At 36.1% G+C, this 20408-nt stretch overlaps 1 protein-coding gene across 1 annotated transcript in view; it reads left to right on the forward strand.

Moving 5' to 3' along the window:
* The window catches only part of LOC123537041 (uncharacterized), a 34820-nt gene that overhangs the window by 8257 nt on the left and 6155 nt on the right, over positions 1 to 20408 (forward strand). Inside the window, exons 2-6 of the mRNA XM_053528561.1 lie at positions 471 to 620; positions 4500 to 4622; positions 7642 to 7812; positions 12549 to 12689; positions 14734 to 14901. Of these exons, the coding sequence (XP_053384536.1) occupies positions 471 to 620; positions 4500 to 4622; positions 7642 to 7812; positions 12549 to 12689; positions 14734 to 14901 (753 nt within the window). The remainder of the gene's footprint in view (positions 1 to 470; positions 621 to 4499; positions 4623 to 7641; positions 7813 to 12548; positions 12690 to 14733; positions 14902 to 20408) is intronic.

Here is a 20408-nt window from a genome sequence, read left to right on the forward strand (position 1 = left end):
GAAAATTGGTCAGAATTTTTTATCTTGATGATATCTAGGTCACATGTGCTCAAAAACTAGGTCACTATGTCAAATAATAGAAATAACGACGTCATACTCAGTTCAACACTGGGTCATGTGGGGATAGGTGAGCGATTCAGGACCATCATGGTCCTCTTGTTAATGTAGCTATATAAAAAAGATAAATCTTCAACTTGTATATTTTTTAAAACTCTACCAGGGTGCCGAATTTGCCCGAAAGATGTCGAACTTACACGACGACAACAATCAGAATAATATCCATCCTATTGACGATGTAGATGCAAACACTGGGCAGCGTTTTATACTGAAGACGCAGAAAAGGTCTACTTTCGTTTTCATGAAATGTTCGCACCAATCATTCTGAACCGAAAACTGCTTCACCGTTTTTATGCTTAAGGTGTCGAATATACCCGAAGTTACTCTACTTGTTCATAATGAACTTTTTTCAGGTTCAACTGAAATAAAAGAGCATTACAGAGAGAGCTTATGTAGAACCTTTGTCTGCAAGTACAACATTCGTCTACCATGTTCCTATAGATGTAATGGTCACAAAGATTGTCCGACTGGCGAAGATGAAAAGGATTGCCCAGATACTCAAGGTAAACATTTCATTTTTAGTTGCCTAAACAGCAATGAGAGCTTTTCAACTTAAAGGTTAAGATGCAAATTCTTATCTCAGTAACCACTGCATGTATTGGAATCAGTCATCATTACTTGCCCTATTTTGCCCAAAGTTACTATATAATTTTGTTTGGAGTTAGTCCACCAAACAATTAAAAAAAAATCCAAATGTCAAGTTCATTTTGAGTGAATTTGATACAGACAGCTATCAATCAATTGTAAAACTATTTATAGCTCAGGTGAGTTTTTGTGATAACCCAATGTTCGTCATACATCCTCCATCGGCGTGCACTTTACTGAAATATCTCCTCTGAAACTACTGGTCAGAATGACATAAAAAACCAGGGCTCCAGATAATTTATTTGGCCAATGAGTATATACTCATCATATTTTTTGTGAAAGAGTAAAATTGTAAAATCTGAAATTGACTAGGAGTAATTTTACTCCTGAAAATTTATAATGAATGTGAACAAAAACAACAACCAGAAATGAGTTTTATAACATATTCATTGGGTACATAACACCCATGAATTTGCAGTTCAGCAGGGTTCTCACTAGCAATTTCAAGTTGCAGTCCTGGGACTCCCAAAGCTGAAAAAGTTGCAGTCCCAACTACTGACTAGACCTGACAGACAGGCTTAAACTTTCGTCAAAACACAGGCCTCTATTGTACTGTCAAATTAAGTGTAGACCGACAGACATTTTGTAATCACAATTCTTCACCCAAATATTGTTAAGATGAGATAAAAAGGTAAATGTAAAATAGGTAAAATGTAGTCAAAAATTAATGTATGACAAAATCACCCCTGGAACCCCTCCCCCCCTCACCCTCCCCTTCCTGTTTCTGGTCTTCCTGGACGATATCCTGTGAAATTATCAAGGTGGACAAAATCCCCCTTGTGAAAATACCAATCTGGACAAAATCCCTCGTGATAATTTTTTTTCTTTACTTTTTTATTTCAGAATGAGAATGTATATAAACATACATTGAAAAAATAAAATATATGAACAATTATACTTTAATTTTAATACTTATTAAGAGCATAACGTTAAAACATTCGGTCTAAAATATTTTAAGAATGCACAGTATGTCTATGATCAACATATTAATAAATGCTTCTTCAGTAACAATAAAAAATAAACATCAGCGATTTTGCAGAAAAATAATCACGTTACTAAGACCGACATCGACAGCATCTTAAAATTACTCGGACATTCATAATTAAGCCAAATTATCACTTTTTCTAAAAACGTCTTGAAAACTGCCTGGTAATTAGTACGTGAGAAAACAATCGAAGTTACTTCAAAAACCACGTAATCCGTCGTTAAAGGCCTAGATTCACTACTATATAAGTGTCCCCCCCCCCCCCAAATCCAATATACAACTCCCATCTTATCTGCTGCTTATCAGCGATTATGTAACAGTAACTGATTAGAGGGCAATTAGCACAGCAGGGACCCCAACTAGACCATGAAGATGTGTGCAGTGGAGTTGAAAGAAATTAATTTTTCTTCAATGAATGTGGAATGATAATAATAATAATTATTATTTTGATATTATATAGATGATAATAACTATTACTTTAATGTTATAATAATAATAATAATAATTATAAATATAATCATGATTGTTATTATCATCATTATTATTATTATTATTATATTACATTTAGGATGATAAAAGATACAGAAATAATACTGAAAATAATAATGATGATAAAACACAAGTATAGTGAAAACTTCATGAGTTCTTTGTGCTGACAAACAGTATAATATAAAATTATTGTGTTCCATCTATACTCGACTATCATTTTCAGTATGTTGCCAAAAGGGACTTTTTTCATGCTTTGCTTTGTAACTTTGAAATGCACATACTGTTTTCAATTTTAGACAAATGTTATTTACAGCATTCTGCCAGCTTTAGATGAGAGAAAGTCACATTTTTCTGAAATATCACAATTCTCCAGACAGAATTTGAAAAAATAAAAACTTGCATATTTCTTTAAGTAAGTCTCTCATTATTTCATTATTATGAATTATTTTATTTTATTATTGTGTTTGATCAACAATATTTTCTTTACATAGAAATGTCAAAAAGAAACTGGTATAACTTTAAATGTTATCAATTATTCATTAATTTAAAATAAATTATATTGTTTCTCTTTCTCACTAATTGATACACTTGTAAGGTAGACTGACTCTCCGATAAACAATGACCCTTGTTTATTGGAACCATACTGTGATGGTCATTAGCCTCCAACTGTGCTGGTGAAGACAGAAATCCCTTGGCCCACTGCCAAAATCTAGGCCTTTAACAATTAGAAATTGTCACCTATGCAATCACGCCGACAATCACATGTATTCGAGTTGATCATACATATGCCGCCTGTCTCGCGGTGTACTGGAAACGGGCAACGCTGATTGGCTATACGCGGCTATCGGTGACAAGCGAGTTACTCCGCCCACATGTTTTGCTCTCGAGTCAAACCTTGTGTATTCGCAGGTTTACGTAATCAATTAATTTTCAATGCGTCTCACTGCAGAAACGTGCGTCCGGGGACTCTCAAGCTGCAATAAACACGCATATACCGGGACCAATTATGCGTACAGGGACGCCGATTTCGGCGTTTCCGAGAACCCTGGTTCAGTTTCAATTCAATATTCAAGTTTTTGCTTCTTCTTTTTTCTCCCTTGGCTTGCTTTGGCTTCATTCACCAAAAATATGAAAGTTCAATATTCAATATAGATCTACCTTTAGTTATATTTTTGTGATCATTTTTGTTGGTTTAAAGAATTCATAGTGTTTGTTCACTTTTTCATTCGTAGAACAAGGAGCTGCGTTCAATAAACGCTTGATGCCCTCAGTGGCGATAGATTTTGCACCTAAGTCCAAAATGAGGTCAAGGTCATGGTCATGGTCAAACTGAGGTCAGGTGATGTTTGAAGATGAGGAATGGTCACAGTTTACATCTGTATTAGTATCAATTCATTCTTGTAAGGGGTATTGATACTAGACAAAACGGTCCCATTTGGTTAACCAAGAGATGGCCCATATAAAGCAACCTAAGTCCAAAATGAGGTCAAGGTCAAACTGAGGTCAGATGATGTCTGAAGATGAGGAATGGTCACAGGTTACATCTGCATTAGTATCAAGTTATTCTAGTAAGTAAGTATAATCAGTAGATGCTGGGGGCATAAAAAGACATTTTTGTTTACTCCGCAGTGGAAGTTGATATTTTAAATCGACGCCGTTTTAAAATACACTGCCATACCGTCAATATTAATTCCCAACTATTTGATTTACGCATGCATTAAGTCACAAGTGTATAATAAAGTTTAACCTAGGTCTATCGAGTACCATTCAATGCCTTTGCACGTTCAATGTGGGAGAATGCCTACTGTGCCCTGTTACATAAAGCATCGAGACGAATCAGATTTTGTTTAAGCAAGTAAAAAGTAATTACGTGTGTTTCTGTAATTTCATATACGTTTTTATACGCTTAAAAATTATCAGATATGCGTATATGCATTATTTCAAAGCGTAATTTACTCTAATACGCAGCTCATCTGGAGCCCTGAAAAACGATCTGTAGCATCCTTATATGGACCTCTTTTGGATTTGTTCTTCTTGTGTACTTCTTGATGGATCATCACCAAACTTGGTATGTAGCATCCTAATAAGATCCTCTCTCAAATTTGTTCAAGTTGTTACACTAGGGGCTGCTAGAACCAAAAATAGAAAAACCTGTAAACAACTTCTCATGAACCACTTGATGGATCATCACCAGACTCGCTTTATTGACCATAAGCACATTGTGTTTCTTCTTGTAATTTCTTTCATATGTGTGTTATTTTAGGAGGCCTGTATTTGAACATCACACCAAAAGCTGTGGTGGTGAAGCAAGGCGAAACTATACAAGTCAACTGCTCAACAAAGTATACAACGGCACCAATTATAGATCTAAAGTGGCAAGCTTTTGGTAAGTAAATCATTAAGGTCGAGAACAAAGAAATTGGTCAATTTCATAAATAATACTGATTTTGCTGTTCATAAATTATGCTTGGTAGCCTAGTTTTATAGTGTCTAAAGTGCTGCAAGAGGCTGTGGGTTGGTTCCCTGGCAGTGTCATACCAAAGAGGTGAAAAATGGTACTAGTAGCATCCTCGCTTGGCGCTTGGCATTGAGAGCATAGTACTAGGACTGGTCAGCCTAGTGTAAGTATACAATGTGACTGGATGGGGTATCGTGTTGTGTGTCTACAGCATGATAATTAACTGAGGCAGCACTATAAAGTTTGGCATTGCGCTCACTGCTACAAGTAGACAAGTAGCTACAAGGATGCCAAACCTGAACACACACAAACACACTCTTATTATTAGCCCACCATCATGATGATGGTGGGCTATTAAAATCACTCTGCGTCCGTGGTCCGTCCGTCCGTCACTCCGTCCGTCCGTCAGTCCGTCCGTCCGTCCGTCCGTTAACAATTTCTCGTTATCGCATCTCCTCAGAAACTACTGGGGGGATTTTGACCAAACTTTGTCAGAATGATGTATTGGTACCCTAGTTGTGTCCCCCTGAAGATCAGACTGGTTCAACAATTTATGAGTGAGTTATGGCCCTTTGTTTATTTCTATAATTTATATAGATTTATATAGGGAAAAACTTTGAAAACCTTCTTGTCCAAAACCACAGAGCCTAGGGCTTTGATATTTGGTATGAAGCATCATCTAGTGGTCCTCTGCCAAGATGATTCAAATTATTTCTCTGGGGTCAAATATGGCCCCGCCCTGGGGGTCACATGGTTTATATAGACTTATATAGGGAAAAACTTTGAATAACCTCTTGTCCAAAACCACAGGGCCTAGGGCTTTGATATTTTGTATGTGACATCATCTAGTGGTCTTCAACTAAGATTGTTCAAATTATACCCCTAGGGTCAAATATGGCCCCGCCCTGGGGGTCATATGGTTTACATAGACTTATATAGGGAAAATCTTCTTGTCCAAACCACAAAGTCTAGGGCTTTGATACTTGTAATGTAGCATCATCTAGTGGTTCTCTACCAAGTTTGTTCAAATTATCCTCCTAGGGTTAAATATGGCCCCGCCCCGGGGGTCACATGGTTCATATAGACTTATATAGGGAAAAGCTTTTAAAATGTTCTTGTCAGTAACTACAACATTCAAACTTGGACCACATGTATATTTTTGAGTGGCAAGATGAACCTTGACATGAGTTGACCTTGATTTTGACCTAGTGACCTACTTTCACATTTCTGTAGCTACAGCCTTCAAATTTGGACCACGTGCATAATTTTTTGCACTGGAAAAAACTTTGACCTTTATTTTGACCTAGTGACCTACTTTCACATTTTTGAAGGTACAGGCATCAAATTTGGACCATATGCCTAGTTTCGTGTTTCAAAATGAAATTTGACATTGATTTTGACCTAGTGACCTACTTTCACATTTCTCAAGCTACAGCCTTCAAATTTGGACTACATGCATAGTTTTGTGTACCGAAAAAAACTTTGACCTTGACATTGACCTAGTGACCTACTTTCACATTTTTGAAGGTACAGGCTTCAAATTTGGACCACATGCATAGTTTTGTATTCTGAAATAAAATTTGACCTTGATTTTGACCTAGTGACCTACTTTTACATTTCTCAAGCTACAGCCTTCAAATTTGGACCACTTGCATAGTTTTGTGTACTGAAATGACCTTTGACCTTTACATTGACCTAGTGACCTACTTTCACATTTTTAAGGTCCAGGCTTCAAATTTGGACCACATGCATAATTTTATTATTCCGAAATAAAATTTGACCTTGATTTTGACCTAGTGACCTACTTTTACATTTCTCAAGCTACAGCCTTCAGATTTGGACCACATGCATAGTTTTGTGTACCGAAACAAACTTTGACCTTTACATTGACCTAGTGACCTACTTTCACATTTTTGAAGGTACAGGCTTTAAATTTGGACCACATGCATAGTTTTGTATTTCGGAGTAAAATTTGACCTGGATTTTGACCTAGTGACCTACTTTTACTTTTCTCAAGCTACAGCCTTCAAATTTGGACCACTTGCATAGATTTGTGTTGTGTACGGAAATGAAATTTGACCTTGAGCTAGTCAGTAAGTCTTGAAATTTGGAACACTCAAAAATGGCACATTGGTGGGCGCCAAGATCACTCTGTGATCTCTTGTTAATTATCCATTACTGGTTGGTGGTTCTATAAAAGTGCCTTAAACAATTCTTAGATGGGCACCTGGAGTCTTCCTCCATCATTGAAAGCTGGAAAAGTCACCATATGACATAAATTTAAATTGTATAGGTGGGACTCTAACCCCTCACCCCCAAATAAAGGAACGAATAAACTTTTGAATCATAATCAGTTGCATAAAAGTCAACAGATCACAATTTCAAACATACTATTTAACATGTTTTAGGGAGCAGATATTTTAGTCATGTGATTGAAGGTAATAGAAAAAGTATTCCAAATGTTGATTTAATTTATTAATAGACATGATCCTGTTTGCAAGAACACAACTGTTTCATGATTTCTGTGATAATATATATTATACCTTACATCTATCTCCCAAGACCTAAATCTCATCAACATTTAACAGGTTTACTTAACCATATTTCTTAAGAATTATTAAGAATTAATGGAACTTTTTATGTTTAATAATTGAATGTTTCATTTAGCACATGATCTGACTTAGCAGTAATCTGTAGGAGATTTAGATGCTTTATAACAGGGAACCTGTCATAGAAGTATCGTGTGTATCCGCCATTTTTGTGAAATCTTGTGAGACATAGCAACAGTATCCAACGGGAGGTGTTCCTTACTGGAAATATCTGATATGTGCATTGCAGAGCAAGAATGGAGCTAACTTTGTCACCATAATTTCTCTCGTATTTGCTTGTGAATTCAACTTACCCTACTGATTATGATGTGATGTTTTTGTTTTGTTTCTATGTAAAGGTAATGATGTACAAGATGATATGTTTAAGCAAGTTCGGTTGGAGGTATATGTGGTAACATTGCTAATACGCAAGGCCCAGCCAGAAAACTCGGGAACATACAGGTGTAAGGTACATACCGCAGACGGTCAATTTACCAGTAAACTGTTACAGATATGGGTGAACAAAACAGGTAAGTCAGGCTGATATACCAATAAACTCGACCGCCTTGGTAGCCTAGTGGAAGAGTGCCCGCTTCGAGTTTGGGAGGTCGTGGGTTTGATCCCTGGCCGCGTCATACCAAAGTCGTAAAAATGGTACAAGTAGCTTCCTCGCTTGGCACTGCTAGGACTGGTCAGCCCGGTGTCAGTATAATGTGACGGTGGGGTATCATGTCACATGTGTACAGCATGGTATTCCACTGAGGCAGCACTATAAAGTTGGGCATTGTGCTCACTGCTACAAGTAGGCATCGTTGTTTATATGACTAAAAAAATTTTGAAAAAGATGTTAAACCCGAAAACACAAACACCAATGAACTCAGGTTGCTATATGAGTATACTGTTACAGAAATAGTTGAACAAAACTGGTCAATCAGATTAATACACCAGGTAACTGTTACAGATATGGATAACAACTGGTACTAAAAGCAACATGTTTTGTCAGTTGTCACTGATCCGATTTTGAAATAATTTCTGCCAGGGTGTATAACCATTCATATTGTCCAAGTGTCTCTGATTTATGGCTCTTGAATTACTAAAAGTTGTGAAAATTGACTGTGTCTGCTCTCTAACAAGATAGTAAGATCAGTTCTTATCCAGTGTTCACCGAACTGGGTCACTTGTGTATGGACATAATGTCTCAGATAAGTTTGATGAGCAGAAGGATAGTCCCCGTCACTCTGGAGTTATTACTTCATACCTGCATTGTGTACTCAACTCCTCCTTTAGTTTCTGTCCAACTTGAATGAAACATCATCAACAGCAAGTAGACATGCTTATTTAATCTAGACTTTCATGTCAGATATTATAAAGTTATATGCCCTTGTCAGACTTAATAATATAATTCAGTGAGATATTATCAGGAGGTGTTGGTAGACATTTCTGTTGTTGTGCAGTTACAATGGTTTATAAACAAAAGCACTGCCTGCGGGTGCCATTGCTTGTCCTCAAGTGCTGGACAATATGAAGGAAAAGAGCTGTAGTTCAAATAGTACAAAAACAGGGTGGCCACCGACTCTGGAAAACAGGGAAAACAGGGAAAAAGGCTAAAAAAAATTCCCTGCATGGAAAATTCAGGGAATTTGAAAATTTTGAAAAAATCAGGGAATTATCAGGGATTTTTTAAAAAATTGAAAGAAAAAATTTAAAAGACTATATAATTATGTCTTGGCTACTGGTTGTTACCCTTCTTCATAATAATTACCTTTATTTTATATAATACAGAATACTATACTTAGCAAATGCACTCACTGTTTGATGATTCTAAAACTGTTATTCATCAACTATAAGAGATAAGTTTTTGTTTCTAAAATGTAGAGAAGCTAAAATGGAATTGAGTAACCATTGCCCCAGAGCTCAAATACTAATACATTGTACTTTGAAAGCAAGCAGAAGTTGTTACACAACTAAAAACTAAAATGAATTGAGTGTCAGTACATTACTGACATTAACAAAATGTATACCAACATTTGAATCAAGCATTAGAAGTACCTGTGCATTTGTAGTAGTTGCTTGTTAGACTTTTGCTAGTTATTAACAAACATTTACATTAGTCTTGAATAGCATAATTATGAAATGTATTTTTAAAACCATAAAATTAGCATCTTCATGAGAAAACTCTTTGGCTTTGAAACCAGTAATGGAATCAAGACTAGCCTGTACATTCTGTGTAGTCTGATCAGGATCCATGTTGTTTGTTTGTGCACATTAACTGTAACAGCCATATCTATAAAGTTAAAATGAACAGGGTGGTTCCTGATCAGAGTACAGGCTTTTTAGCTCGACTATTTGAAGAATAGGGGAGCTATCCTACTCGCCCCGGCATCGGGTGAGCGTCAACAATGTTAAAGTTGCGTACCCAATATTTCAAGTCCTGAGATATTGCTTTATATTTGCATACTTGTTACATCATGACCAGTCTGTAAAAGAGGAAGCAACTCTATCAAGCATTTGACTGATTATGGCCCTTTCGACTTGAAAAATGTTAAAGTTTGCGTACAACCCCAAATATTTTCAAAGTCCATTGAGATATTGCTTTCATATTTTGCATACTTGTTTACCATCATGACCCCAGTCTGTAAAAAGGAGGAAGCAACTCTATCAAGCATTTTGACTGAATTATGGCCCCTTTTCGACTTAGAATAAATGTTAAAGTTTGCGTACAACCCCAAATATTTTCAAAGTCCATTGAGATATTGCTTTCATATTTTGCATACTTGCTTACCATCATGACCCCAGTCTGTAAAAAGGAGGAGGCAACTCTGTCAAGCATTTTGACTAATTATGGCCCCTTTTCGACTTAGAATATGCTTATTGTGATGTTAAAGTTTTTACTCATTGCTTATATTATACTATCAAGCACTGAGAATAGTCGAGCGCGCTGTCCACTGACAGCTTTTGTTTAATCCATACTGGCCTCAAAGTCATTATGCTGGTGTCCCATGTCATGACTTGAGTTTTAAACTCAGTTTACCAGAAAGATGAAATTGTTGTTCTGAATGCAAGGAGGTGTTGACAGTTGTATGCTAATTTAGTGGACTAATTCATTTTCGAAGAAACTTTTATGTCAAATCTTGAAGACCGTTTGTCTAGATTTAATATTTTTCTTTTTAAGTTAAAAGTTTAAACTGCAGGAAAAGTTATTTCCCACTGCCTCATATTAGAAACTAAAGTGCTGGATTGTTTATTTGTATATGTAACATCCAGTTTTGATTTACATAATTGTACTAACATTAATAGTGTTTTAAAATCAAAGTGAAAACTGCAGTTACTGGTAGTTTTGTGAGTATAGCTTGTTAGAAACTTGAATGGCTAGAATGTTTGTGATGTAGAACATTGATAATGTTTAGAAAGTTATATATTTGTAATGCTTAAAGGCTTAATTTTATTTGTAACCTTCTGCTTTAATATGCAGTATGATTATGAAGATTGTAGTGTCTTTGTGGCATTGTAAAGGAGAATGTTAAAAATCAGGCTCAGTTCATTTACATTAAAACATGATAACTGATTAAAGCTGTAATCACATTGTTAATTTGAATAATCAATGTTATAGGCAATAAAAGACACTGGAATTAGTATCACAACAAGTTACAAATATAATGGTATGTACATGTATGTGAAATGTAAGTCATTGCTGCTGAAGTATTGAAGTTTTCTTTTTTGAGCTGTTTTGAGTTGTTACTTACCACGCTTACTACTCTTACTTAAGTTGCTCAATGAGATCTTAAATTTCCTATATAATTGATTATTCAAACAGGATTCTGAAAATAAAATAAATAATGAATATATTTTCAAAATATAATAAATAAATATAATTTCATATGTATATAAAATAGATGTAAAAAAAACAAGTTTTTTGGTGGAGAAGGTATGGCTAGAAGGGGAGGATGGAGGCCATACTATTACAACATTTATATTCACAATTGTTGGTACGCCGAACAAAGTATCAGGGAAACTGACTATCCTGTCAGGGAAAATTCAGGGAATTATCAGGGAAATTTACTTCAGATTTTTGGTGGCCACCCTGAAAAAGGGCCATAATTCTGACAAAATGCAGGTTAGAGTCATAGTTCTTGATCTACCAAGTCAACTAATGATGATAAACAAGTGTGCAAAGTTTCAAAGTTTCATTTTACTCTTACAAACAATCGATTCATTTTACTGCCAACTGTCAAATTGTACTTTCATTTTCATGCACGAAAATTCTTTACAAACCTTATTTTATGTTGAGGGGAAATGCAAGCGTTCAAATACTTATATATCAAACAAAGTTTTTTATTGCATGTTATCAATTTTGACATCATTTAAAACGAAATCGGTCAGCAGACGAATCTGTTCAGTTGAAACCACAGACACTTGGGGTGTGGAACACCTGCACCTACCAATTATGTGCCTGTGTAACATTTTTCATCATCATTGTATATTCCGACGCAGACACTTATCACACGACCCAGGTAAAACTGGTAAAACTTGTCTAAGCTAGTTTTTGAAATAAGTCATCTCTCAAAAATACACTTAAGCCATTGAGAGATGACTTATTTTAAAAACTAGCTTAGATGACACATGCATTCGGATAAGTCAATACACAGTGTCAGAGAAGGTAGAAAGCTGCGATTATTCAATAAATTACTTTTACTTCAATTATTCTTTCGTGAAATGAGCTTCAGATTCAACTAAAACATGAAACACAGAATTATTGATAGGTTTAAGAGATAGCTTGTGTTTGACACTGTTAGGTTTAAAAGATAGCTCGTGTTTGACACTGTTAGGATCAAATAGATTGACATTGTGTCCTCACAGAACTATGTTTGGATGAAAACTTAAACCCCTAAAAAGTGTACCCGACTATAATTCCGTAGAGCCCGGCTATAACAAAATTCTGGGGATAGCTATGTAATTGCAAATACTTTACTAAGTGAAAATCTGACAAATTACAATTTGATGAATGTAGATATTAGAATAAAATGAAGTACAAATGTATTAATTGCAAAACTTCACCAAGTAAATCAAATTTGGATACGAAAACTAACTGTGTAAGCAGACCTGTAATCTCAATACAGTGATACCGGGTAAAATACATTTGCTAAAATACTAGTTTTGTTGTTTAGTGACATTTTATGTCTAGTATTTTCAAATAAACATATTTTCAAGTGTGAAATCTGGGCATAATATTTCTGTAAATTTTATGTATTTCAATCTTACATTTTAGCAAGCCTTCAGTTAGATGTTGGTCCTAACAGAGTGATCACCAGTCCACTGAATGTGTATAAAGGGGAGACAGTTCAAGTTAACTGTACTGCCAGGGATCTGCTAGTTTCAGTTACTGATCTGAAGTGGGAAATTGAGTCTGGTAAATAGTCTATATTACTTAATCTCAAATGGTCATGACTATGACAATTTATTTTATTGATGTTGGCCACCCGCCATAACAACAATTACTTGCACACTATATATAACAATGACAATGACTGGAACCAAATAGGAAATTATATGTTATTAAATCAGTGAAATCAGTTGTAATTATGTGGGACTTATTTTCAGGGATTGTATGGTTGTATTAGTCCTCAAAATGAAATATCAATGAACAAATATAATTCCTAGGCCCCCTCCTCCCACCACATTGCTGTTTGGACCTAAACCACAAAATTTTAAATTATGTACACACAGTAAACAAAAATTTTATATTGGAAACAGACTGTTAAGTGTCCCTAAAATGCCTACTCTTTCCTACTTTCCTTCAATTTGGCTAAAATTCCTAGAAAAAATGATAGGGAATTCCTAAAAATGGCCTACTTTTCCTCTTAATTCCTGTTTATTAATATAAAATTGGAGTTTTGGAAAGTAAAAATTCTTAATATCTAATAAATTGTAGCAAATTCCTAATTTTAGCCCTAATTATGTCTCCCACACCACTGTGGTGGGAGATATATTGATTTACTCCTGTCTGTGTGTGTGTTGTGTGTGCGTGTCTGTCACAAATCTTGTTCACACTCTTAAGTCGAACATTTCTCAGCCGATCTTCACCAGACTTGAACAAAATGTGTTTGCCAAAAAGTCCTCGGCCAAGTTCGATAACTAGCCAAATTGGCCTAGGCACTTAAGAATTATGGCCCTTGAATTATTGAAAATACTGATGCCAGTGATACAGTTCTTGGTGCGTGGTTGACTCAGATACATAATGGAGAAGAAATGCCAATCTAGATGATTAGGCAGTTGTGGGAGATATGCGCTTTTCTCAAAAGCATCAGGGATCATCCTACAGGGCAATTTGAGCGATATCGTCACTGTGAAGTTGGCCACTTTGCCTAATTATCCCCTCCGGGTGAAATCCGAATCGCTGATTTTTTCAAAGTGTTGTAATATGTTTACTTAAAGTTGTAAAACTTGATGCACACACATCGTAATACAATAGATCCTTGATTTAATGGAAAATACATGTAAAGTGATTAAAAGTTTATGTTGTAACTCAAAGTACCCCCACAAAATTATGGGGCTCAAAAATTAAAAGTCTTATAATTATTGTGGAATCAATGTTTCTTATATTTATTGACATGCTTAATTAAACAGATTGATTATTTCTTACTTTGACGACATAGTTACACAATTTTCATTATTTTCTGATCTGAACTATGTGGACAAGGTAAGATAATCAGAGTTTCATATTCAGGTTATTTACAATGACATAGCCATACAGTGACTACTGTAGCAATACATGTATTTTATTTCATAAAAAAGCCTCTTTCTGTTTCCTTTACTTGGCTGAGTAATTCATTACAGATAAATCATGGATCTGTGTCCTGAAAAAAAACTCCCTGAGTATTTCTTTAAACCCATACAGGTAATATAATGTAAAGTATAATGAAGTCTTTGATATTAGTGAGGGACTTACTTCCATGGATTTTTGTCTCAGTCAGTGAAATTGAATCCCTGTGAACAAAATTTATATGAGCCGCGCCATGAGAAAACCAACATAGTGGGTTTGCGACCAGCATGGATCCAGACCAGCCTGCGCATCCCCGCAGTCTGGTCAGGATCCATGCTGTTCGCTTTCAAAGCCTCATGAAACCAGAGAAACCTTTAGCGAACAGCATGGATCCTGACCAGACTGCGCTGATGCGCAGGCTGGTCTGGATCCATGCTGGTCGCAAACCCACTATGTTGGTTTTCTCATGGCGCGGCTCATATTTGTTTTACTTTAATCATTAAGATTTGAAATCTGCAAAATCATGTCAGCACAAAATAGCAATTTGGCCAAAAGTGCAGAATATTTTGCCAGTGATATTAAAATAATTTTATGGTAGGTTATATCTCTTACATAATTTTCTGAATCTGTAAAGGTTAATATGATTATTTATGTGTAAAATTACAGTGTATTTCTCCTATCATTTCTGTAGGTTTTACAATTGGTGCACAGCAAAATGTCAGACAGTTACATCATGATAAAAACACGGTTTCTCTGCATATAGCGAATGCACAGCCACAGAATTCTGGCACTTACATATGTAAATTGTTTGCTTCCTTCGGTGAAGTTACAAATGTGCAGTTGAAGATACAAATAAAAGGTGAGCAAATAACTTAGGAGTATTTCTGTCCTGGATGGGTGCCTACCCATATCCAATCAAAGTATTGAAATACTGAAAGGCTGTTTTTTTAGCTCACCTGAGCACAAAGTGGTGAGTTATTGTGACCGCTCACCGTCCGGTGTCCGTCTGTCCGGTGTCCGTCCACACTTTCCTTTAAACAATATCTCCTCCTAAACCACTAGGCTAATTTTGATGAAACTTCACAGGACCTTCTTTAAAAATTGTTCAAAGAATTGAATTCTATACAGAACTCTGGTTGCCGTGGCAATCAAAAGGAAAAACTTTAAAAATCTTCTTGTCCAAAACCACTGGTCATAGGGCTTTTATATTTGGTATGTAGCATCATCTAGTGGGGCTCTACTAAGATTATTCAAATAATTCCCCTAGGGTCAAATATGGCCCCATCCTGGGAGTCACATGGTTTATATAGACTTATATAGGGAAAAGCTTTGAACATCGTCTTGTCCAAAACCACATGGCCTAGGGCTTTGATGTGTGGTATGTAGCATCATCTAGTGGTCCTCTACCACAAGTGTTCAAATTATCCCCTTGGGGTCAAATATGGGCTTGTCTGGGGGGCACATACTTTAGATAGACTTCTACAGGGAAAAACCTTTAAAAAAAATTCTTGTCTTAAACCTAAAGGCCCAGAGCTTAGATATATAGTATGTGTTATGCTCTAGTGGTTATCTACCAAGATTGTTCAAATTATGAACCTGAGGTCAATATAGGCCACGCCTGGGTGGTAATTTACATAGACTTATTTGTTTTTGAAGCTGTTGCAAAGAAATTTGGACCGTAATTATAATGTTTGATACAGATTTCAATATTCACTTTGAATTGTCTTAATCATGACCCTCTGACCTACTTTCTTGTTTTTAGCTCACCTGAGCACTATTGTGATCGCTCAGCGTCCTGTGTCCATCCGTCCACACTTTCCTTTAAACAACATCTCCTCTGAAACCATTTGGGTGATGTTGATGAAACTTGGCCTGGATGTTCCTTGGATGGTCCCCTTTAAAAGTTATTCAAAGAATTGAATTCCATGCAGAACTCTGGTTGCCATGGCAACCAAAAGGAAAAACTTAAAAAATCTTCTTGCCCAAAACCACAATGCGTAGAGCCTCGATATTTGGCATGTGACATCATCTAATGGTCCTCCGTAAAGATTGTTCAAATAATGCCCCTGGGGTGAAAAGAGGTCTCAACCGGGGGTCCCAAGTTTTACATTGACTTTTATGGGAAAAAATCTTGCTTGAAGCCATAAGACCTAGGCCTTTGATATTTGGTATGTAGCATTGCCTTGTGGTCCTCTACCAAGATTGTTCAAATTGAGCGATCCAGGGTCATCATGACCCTCTTGTTTAATAATATAATGTTATTAATCAAGCAATTTCATATTGGCCTTGTTATTTGTCCAAGGGTTGTCATATTGGCCCGAGGACAAATAACTAGGCCAATATGAAATCGCTTGATTAATGATAATATTATTATTCAACTTTCGACTGTTGGCGGTAACAGTATAAGAACTCTGTGAGTTACCTTATGGCAGCTATGCGCTTTCCGGTGAAAAATCTGCACAAATTGTTTAGACTTATTTTAGGAATCATAATCATTTTAGCCCGTAAAACAGAATGAGTTGTATGTAGGTACTTGAGAATAATTTTGAGAGATATTTTTGATGTGACATAATCAAGAGTAACTAGAACTTACCTTTTTTTTTTGAATTCCTATTTATTTTCTTTAGCGAGTTATCTATCATTTGAACTGTGATAAAACTGCTTTAAGTCATTTCCTTTTAGGCTGCAGGCAACGAGACACAAAATTGTACACATATGTGTTGATCAAGATAATACAACCAACCAAGCACATATTATACACTCCCATGCCTTGTTTAATTCTTAACCGAAATTGTTTGCAGTTCACAAACTGACACTCCTGTTCGCCAATTTATTCATCCACTTTCCAGCATTTGATTCGCTAATTATCATTGCACAAATAGTCCACACTATCAAAATGTCTGTTAAAGATAAGTCTAATCCTTTTAATTAATCTGAGTTTCCATATTTTCTCATTATTTTCCGTGACAACTGCCAGAATTTCTGACAGGAAACACTTGCATTTTACACAATTCCGAATAAGCGAAAGTATCGTCGTAATCTATGAAGACTTACATCCCGCTCAGTCATACTTCATTATTACATGAATTATGTTATATGTTTATTTTTGTCAAAATGTGAAAAAAATGTAATCTATAACTCTGTTTTTCTCATATTGGCCCTGTTTTTCTCATATTGGCTCAGTTATGTTTTGTATTAGCTCTGACTGTTTCATATGATGTTTGCAATTGATCTAATACAGTGTGTAATATTGTAAATTGAATAATAATATTGAAGATAGCACTAGACTACAAAGCAGAAATACAATAGAAATTTTGTGAAAGTTTTCTTCTTCTTCTTTTATAGAAATGGCAAACATTCATACTGATACATTATGGCCATGCGTGAGGGGGGTGGGTTAGAGAAAGTAAAAGACTGTCAGGTTTCCTAGGCCGTTCAATCTGCCTAGTGCTCAATCCGCCTAACAGTTGTGATAAAAAAAGGTGCAAAAACCTAACACCTTAATTCCCTTAACTGCGAAATATATATACACATAAACTGTTGTGCAGAAAGGAAGAAGTTAGTAAAGTTAAAAACAGGATTAAAGCAAAAAGATTTGTACTGGAATTATGGTGTAAACATGAATGTTCCTCAGAAACTACGTAACCAAATTTTTCAAGCTGCTTGCACATTTTTGTCATCATGAGATGACTTCGTATGGCAGGTTTTATAGCACAACTCTAACTTACATTTTGATAAATACTTTCTTTAACTAGAAATTTTAGTGAAAGTACTGAGCCTTTCATTTTGTGTCTGCTCTGTATCTCCTAAACCCTTTGAAGGATTTTCATGAAACTTGGTTCAAATGATTGCTTCTTCAAGACGATATGCAGGATTCATGAGTCAGCCATGTCGGCTCAAGGTCAAGGTCACAACTCAAGGTCAAAGGTTTGAGCCTTCCATTTTGTGTCTGCTCAAGGTCAAGGTCACAACTTTAGGTCAAAGGTTTGAGCCTTCCATTTTGTGACCGCTCTGTACCTCCTAAACCCCTTGAAGGATTTTTAGCTCACCTGAGCCAAAGGCTCATGGTGAGCTTTTGTGACCGCTCATTGTCCATTGTCCGTCGTCAGTCGTGGGTCATGCGTCTGTCAACAATTTCTAGGACAATCTTCTTGAAAACCACTAAGCAGAATTACACCAAACTTCACAGAATGATCCTTGGGTGGCCTCCTTTTAAAATTGTTCAAATAATTGAATTTCATGCAGAACTCTGGTTGCCATGGCAACTGAAAGGAAAAACTTTGAAAGTCTTCTTGTCCAAAACCGCAAGGCGTAGAGCCTTGATATTTGGCATGTGACATCATCTAATGTAGCATTGCCTTGTGGTCCTCTACCAAAATTGTTCAAATTATAACCCTGGGGTGAAAAGAGGCCCAGCTCCGGGGTGTCTCAAGTTTTACATAGACTTATATAGGAAAAAACTTTAAAAATCTTCTTGCCTTAAATGGCAAAGCCTAGGCTTTTGATATTTGGTATGTTTCATTGCCTTGTGGTCCTCTACCAAAATTATTCAATTTATGACCCTGGGTTGAAAAGAGGCCCTGCACTGAGGGTCCCAAATTTAACATAGACTTATATAGGGAGAAAAGAAATCTTCTTGTCTGAAAGTTCAAGACCTAGACCTTTGATATTTGATATGTAGCATTGCCTAGTGGATTTCTAACAAGATTGTTCAAATTATGCCACTGGGGTGAAAAGAGGCCCCGCCCTGGGGTTCACTTGTTATATGAGTTATATAGGAATAAATACTTGAAAAATTATCAGATCATATTTCCTAGACTGTTTAAGTATAATTACCTGATGACCACAAGCAATTAGGGGGTCACTTGACTGTGACCTTGACCTACTGACCTACATTCTTGTTTTTTAAGATACAGCCTTGAAATTTGGATGACATGTACAGTTTTGCACACCGATCTTAAAACTGACTTTCAGTGACCATGAATATGACCTACTGACCTACTTTCTAATATCTTAGCATCAGTGTGCCATTTTAAACATGTGGCTCATATTACTCAGGTGAGCGATTCAGGGTCATCATGACCCTCTTGTTATGAAACTTGGGTCAACTGATCACCTCAACAAGACGATGTGCAGAACTCATGAGTAAGCCATGTCAGCTCAAGGTCAAGGTCACAACTCAGGTCAGATGTGTGAGCCTTCCATTTTGTGTCCTCTCTGTATCTCCTAAACCCCTTGAAGGATTTTCATGAAACTTGGTTTAAATGATCACCTCTTCAAGACAATATGCAGGATTCATGAGTCAGCCATGTTGGCTCAAGGTCAAGGTAACAACTCGAGGTCAAAGGTTTGAGCCTTCCATTTTGTGTCTGCTCTGTATCTCCCAATACCTTCAAACCTTTCACTAACCATAACAGCGGCGGGGGATGTAGCTGTATTTCGAACTGCCTTGTTAAGATGAGTATAAAAGGTCGCATTGTATTGGTATGAATGTGGCTAACCTCCCCCCTCCACTCCCCCTACACACACACACACACAAAATGAAAAGAAAAAAAAAATACAATATTATACAAACCAGCCTTTTTCTTTACAACTTCTACTAACTTTCAGTAATAGATGTGAATTGAATGAACTTTGTGTTTATTAAGATTGGAAGTGGTATGTTTTATGCCAGATTTTGAAACAAATTCACTTTCATTTTCAAAAAAGACACAAAAAAAAGTCACAAATACAAAAAGAAGTACAGTGCAACCTCTGCAGAGCAACACCCTTTGGGAAATGCAGATATTGACCTCTGTTAAGAGGTTGTTGCTCTATAGAGGTTAAATTGATAGTAAATTTCAGCTATGGGAAATTTTGATGATGCTGTTGTGGAGAGGTTTTTGCTATAGAGAGGGCCGCTCTGGAGAGGTTACACTGTAAAAAGCAAACCATAATTTTTCTTTTCAACATTTTTAGCTCATCTGATTTTTTGAAAAAAAATGATGAGTTATTGTCATCACTTAATCGGTGTCTGCGTCGGCATTGCCTGGTTATGTTTTATGTTTAGGTCAGCTTTTCTCTTAAACTATCAAAGCTATTGCTTTGAAACTTGCAACACTTGTTCACCATCATAAGCTGACCCTGTACATCAAGAAACATAACTCCATCCTGCATTTTGCAAGATTTATGGACCCATTTGGACTTAGAAAATATCAGATTTCTTGGTTGAGTATTATGTTTAAGTCAGCTTTTCTCATAAACTATCAAAGCTATTGCTTTAAAACTTGCAACAGTTTTTCACCATCATAAGCGGACAATGTACATCAAGAAACATAACTCTATCCTGCTTTTTGCAAGAATGATGGCCCTTTTTAGACTTAGAAA

This window comes from Mercenaria mercenaria, chromosome 17, assembly GCF_021730395.1.
Source record: "Mercenaria mercenaria strain notata chromosome 17, MADL_Memer_1, whole genome shotgun sequence".
In the NCBI taxonomy this organism is placed as follows: domain Eukaryota; kingdom Metazoa; phylum Mollusca; class Bivalvia; order Venerida; family Veneridae; genus Mercenaria; species Mercenaria mercenaria.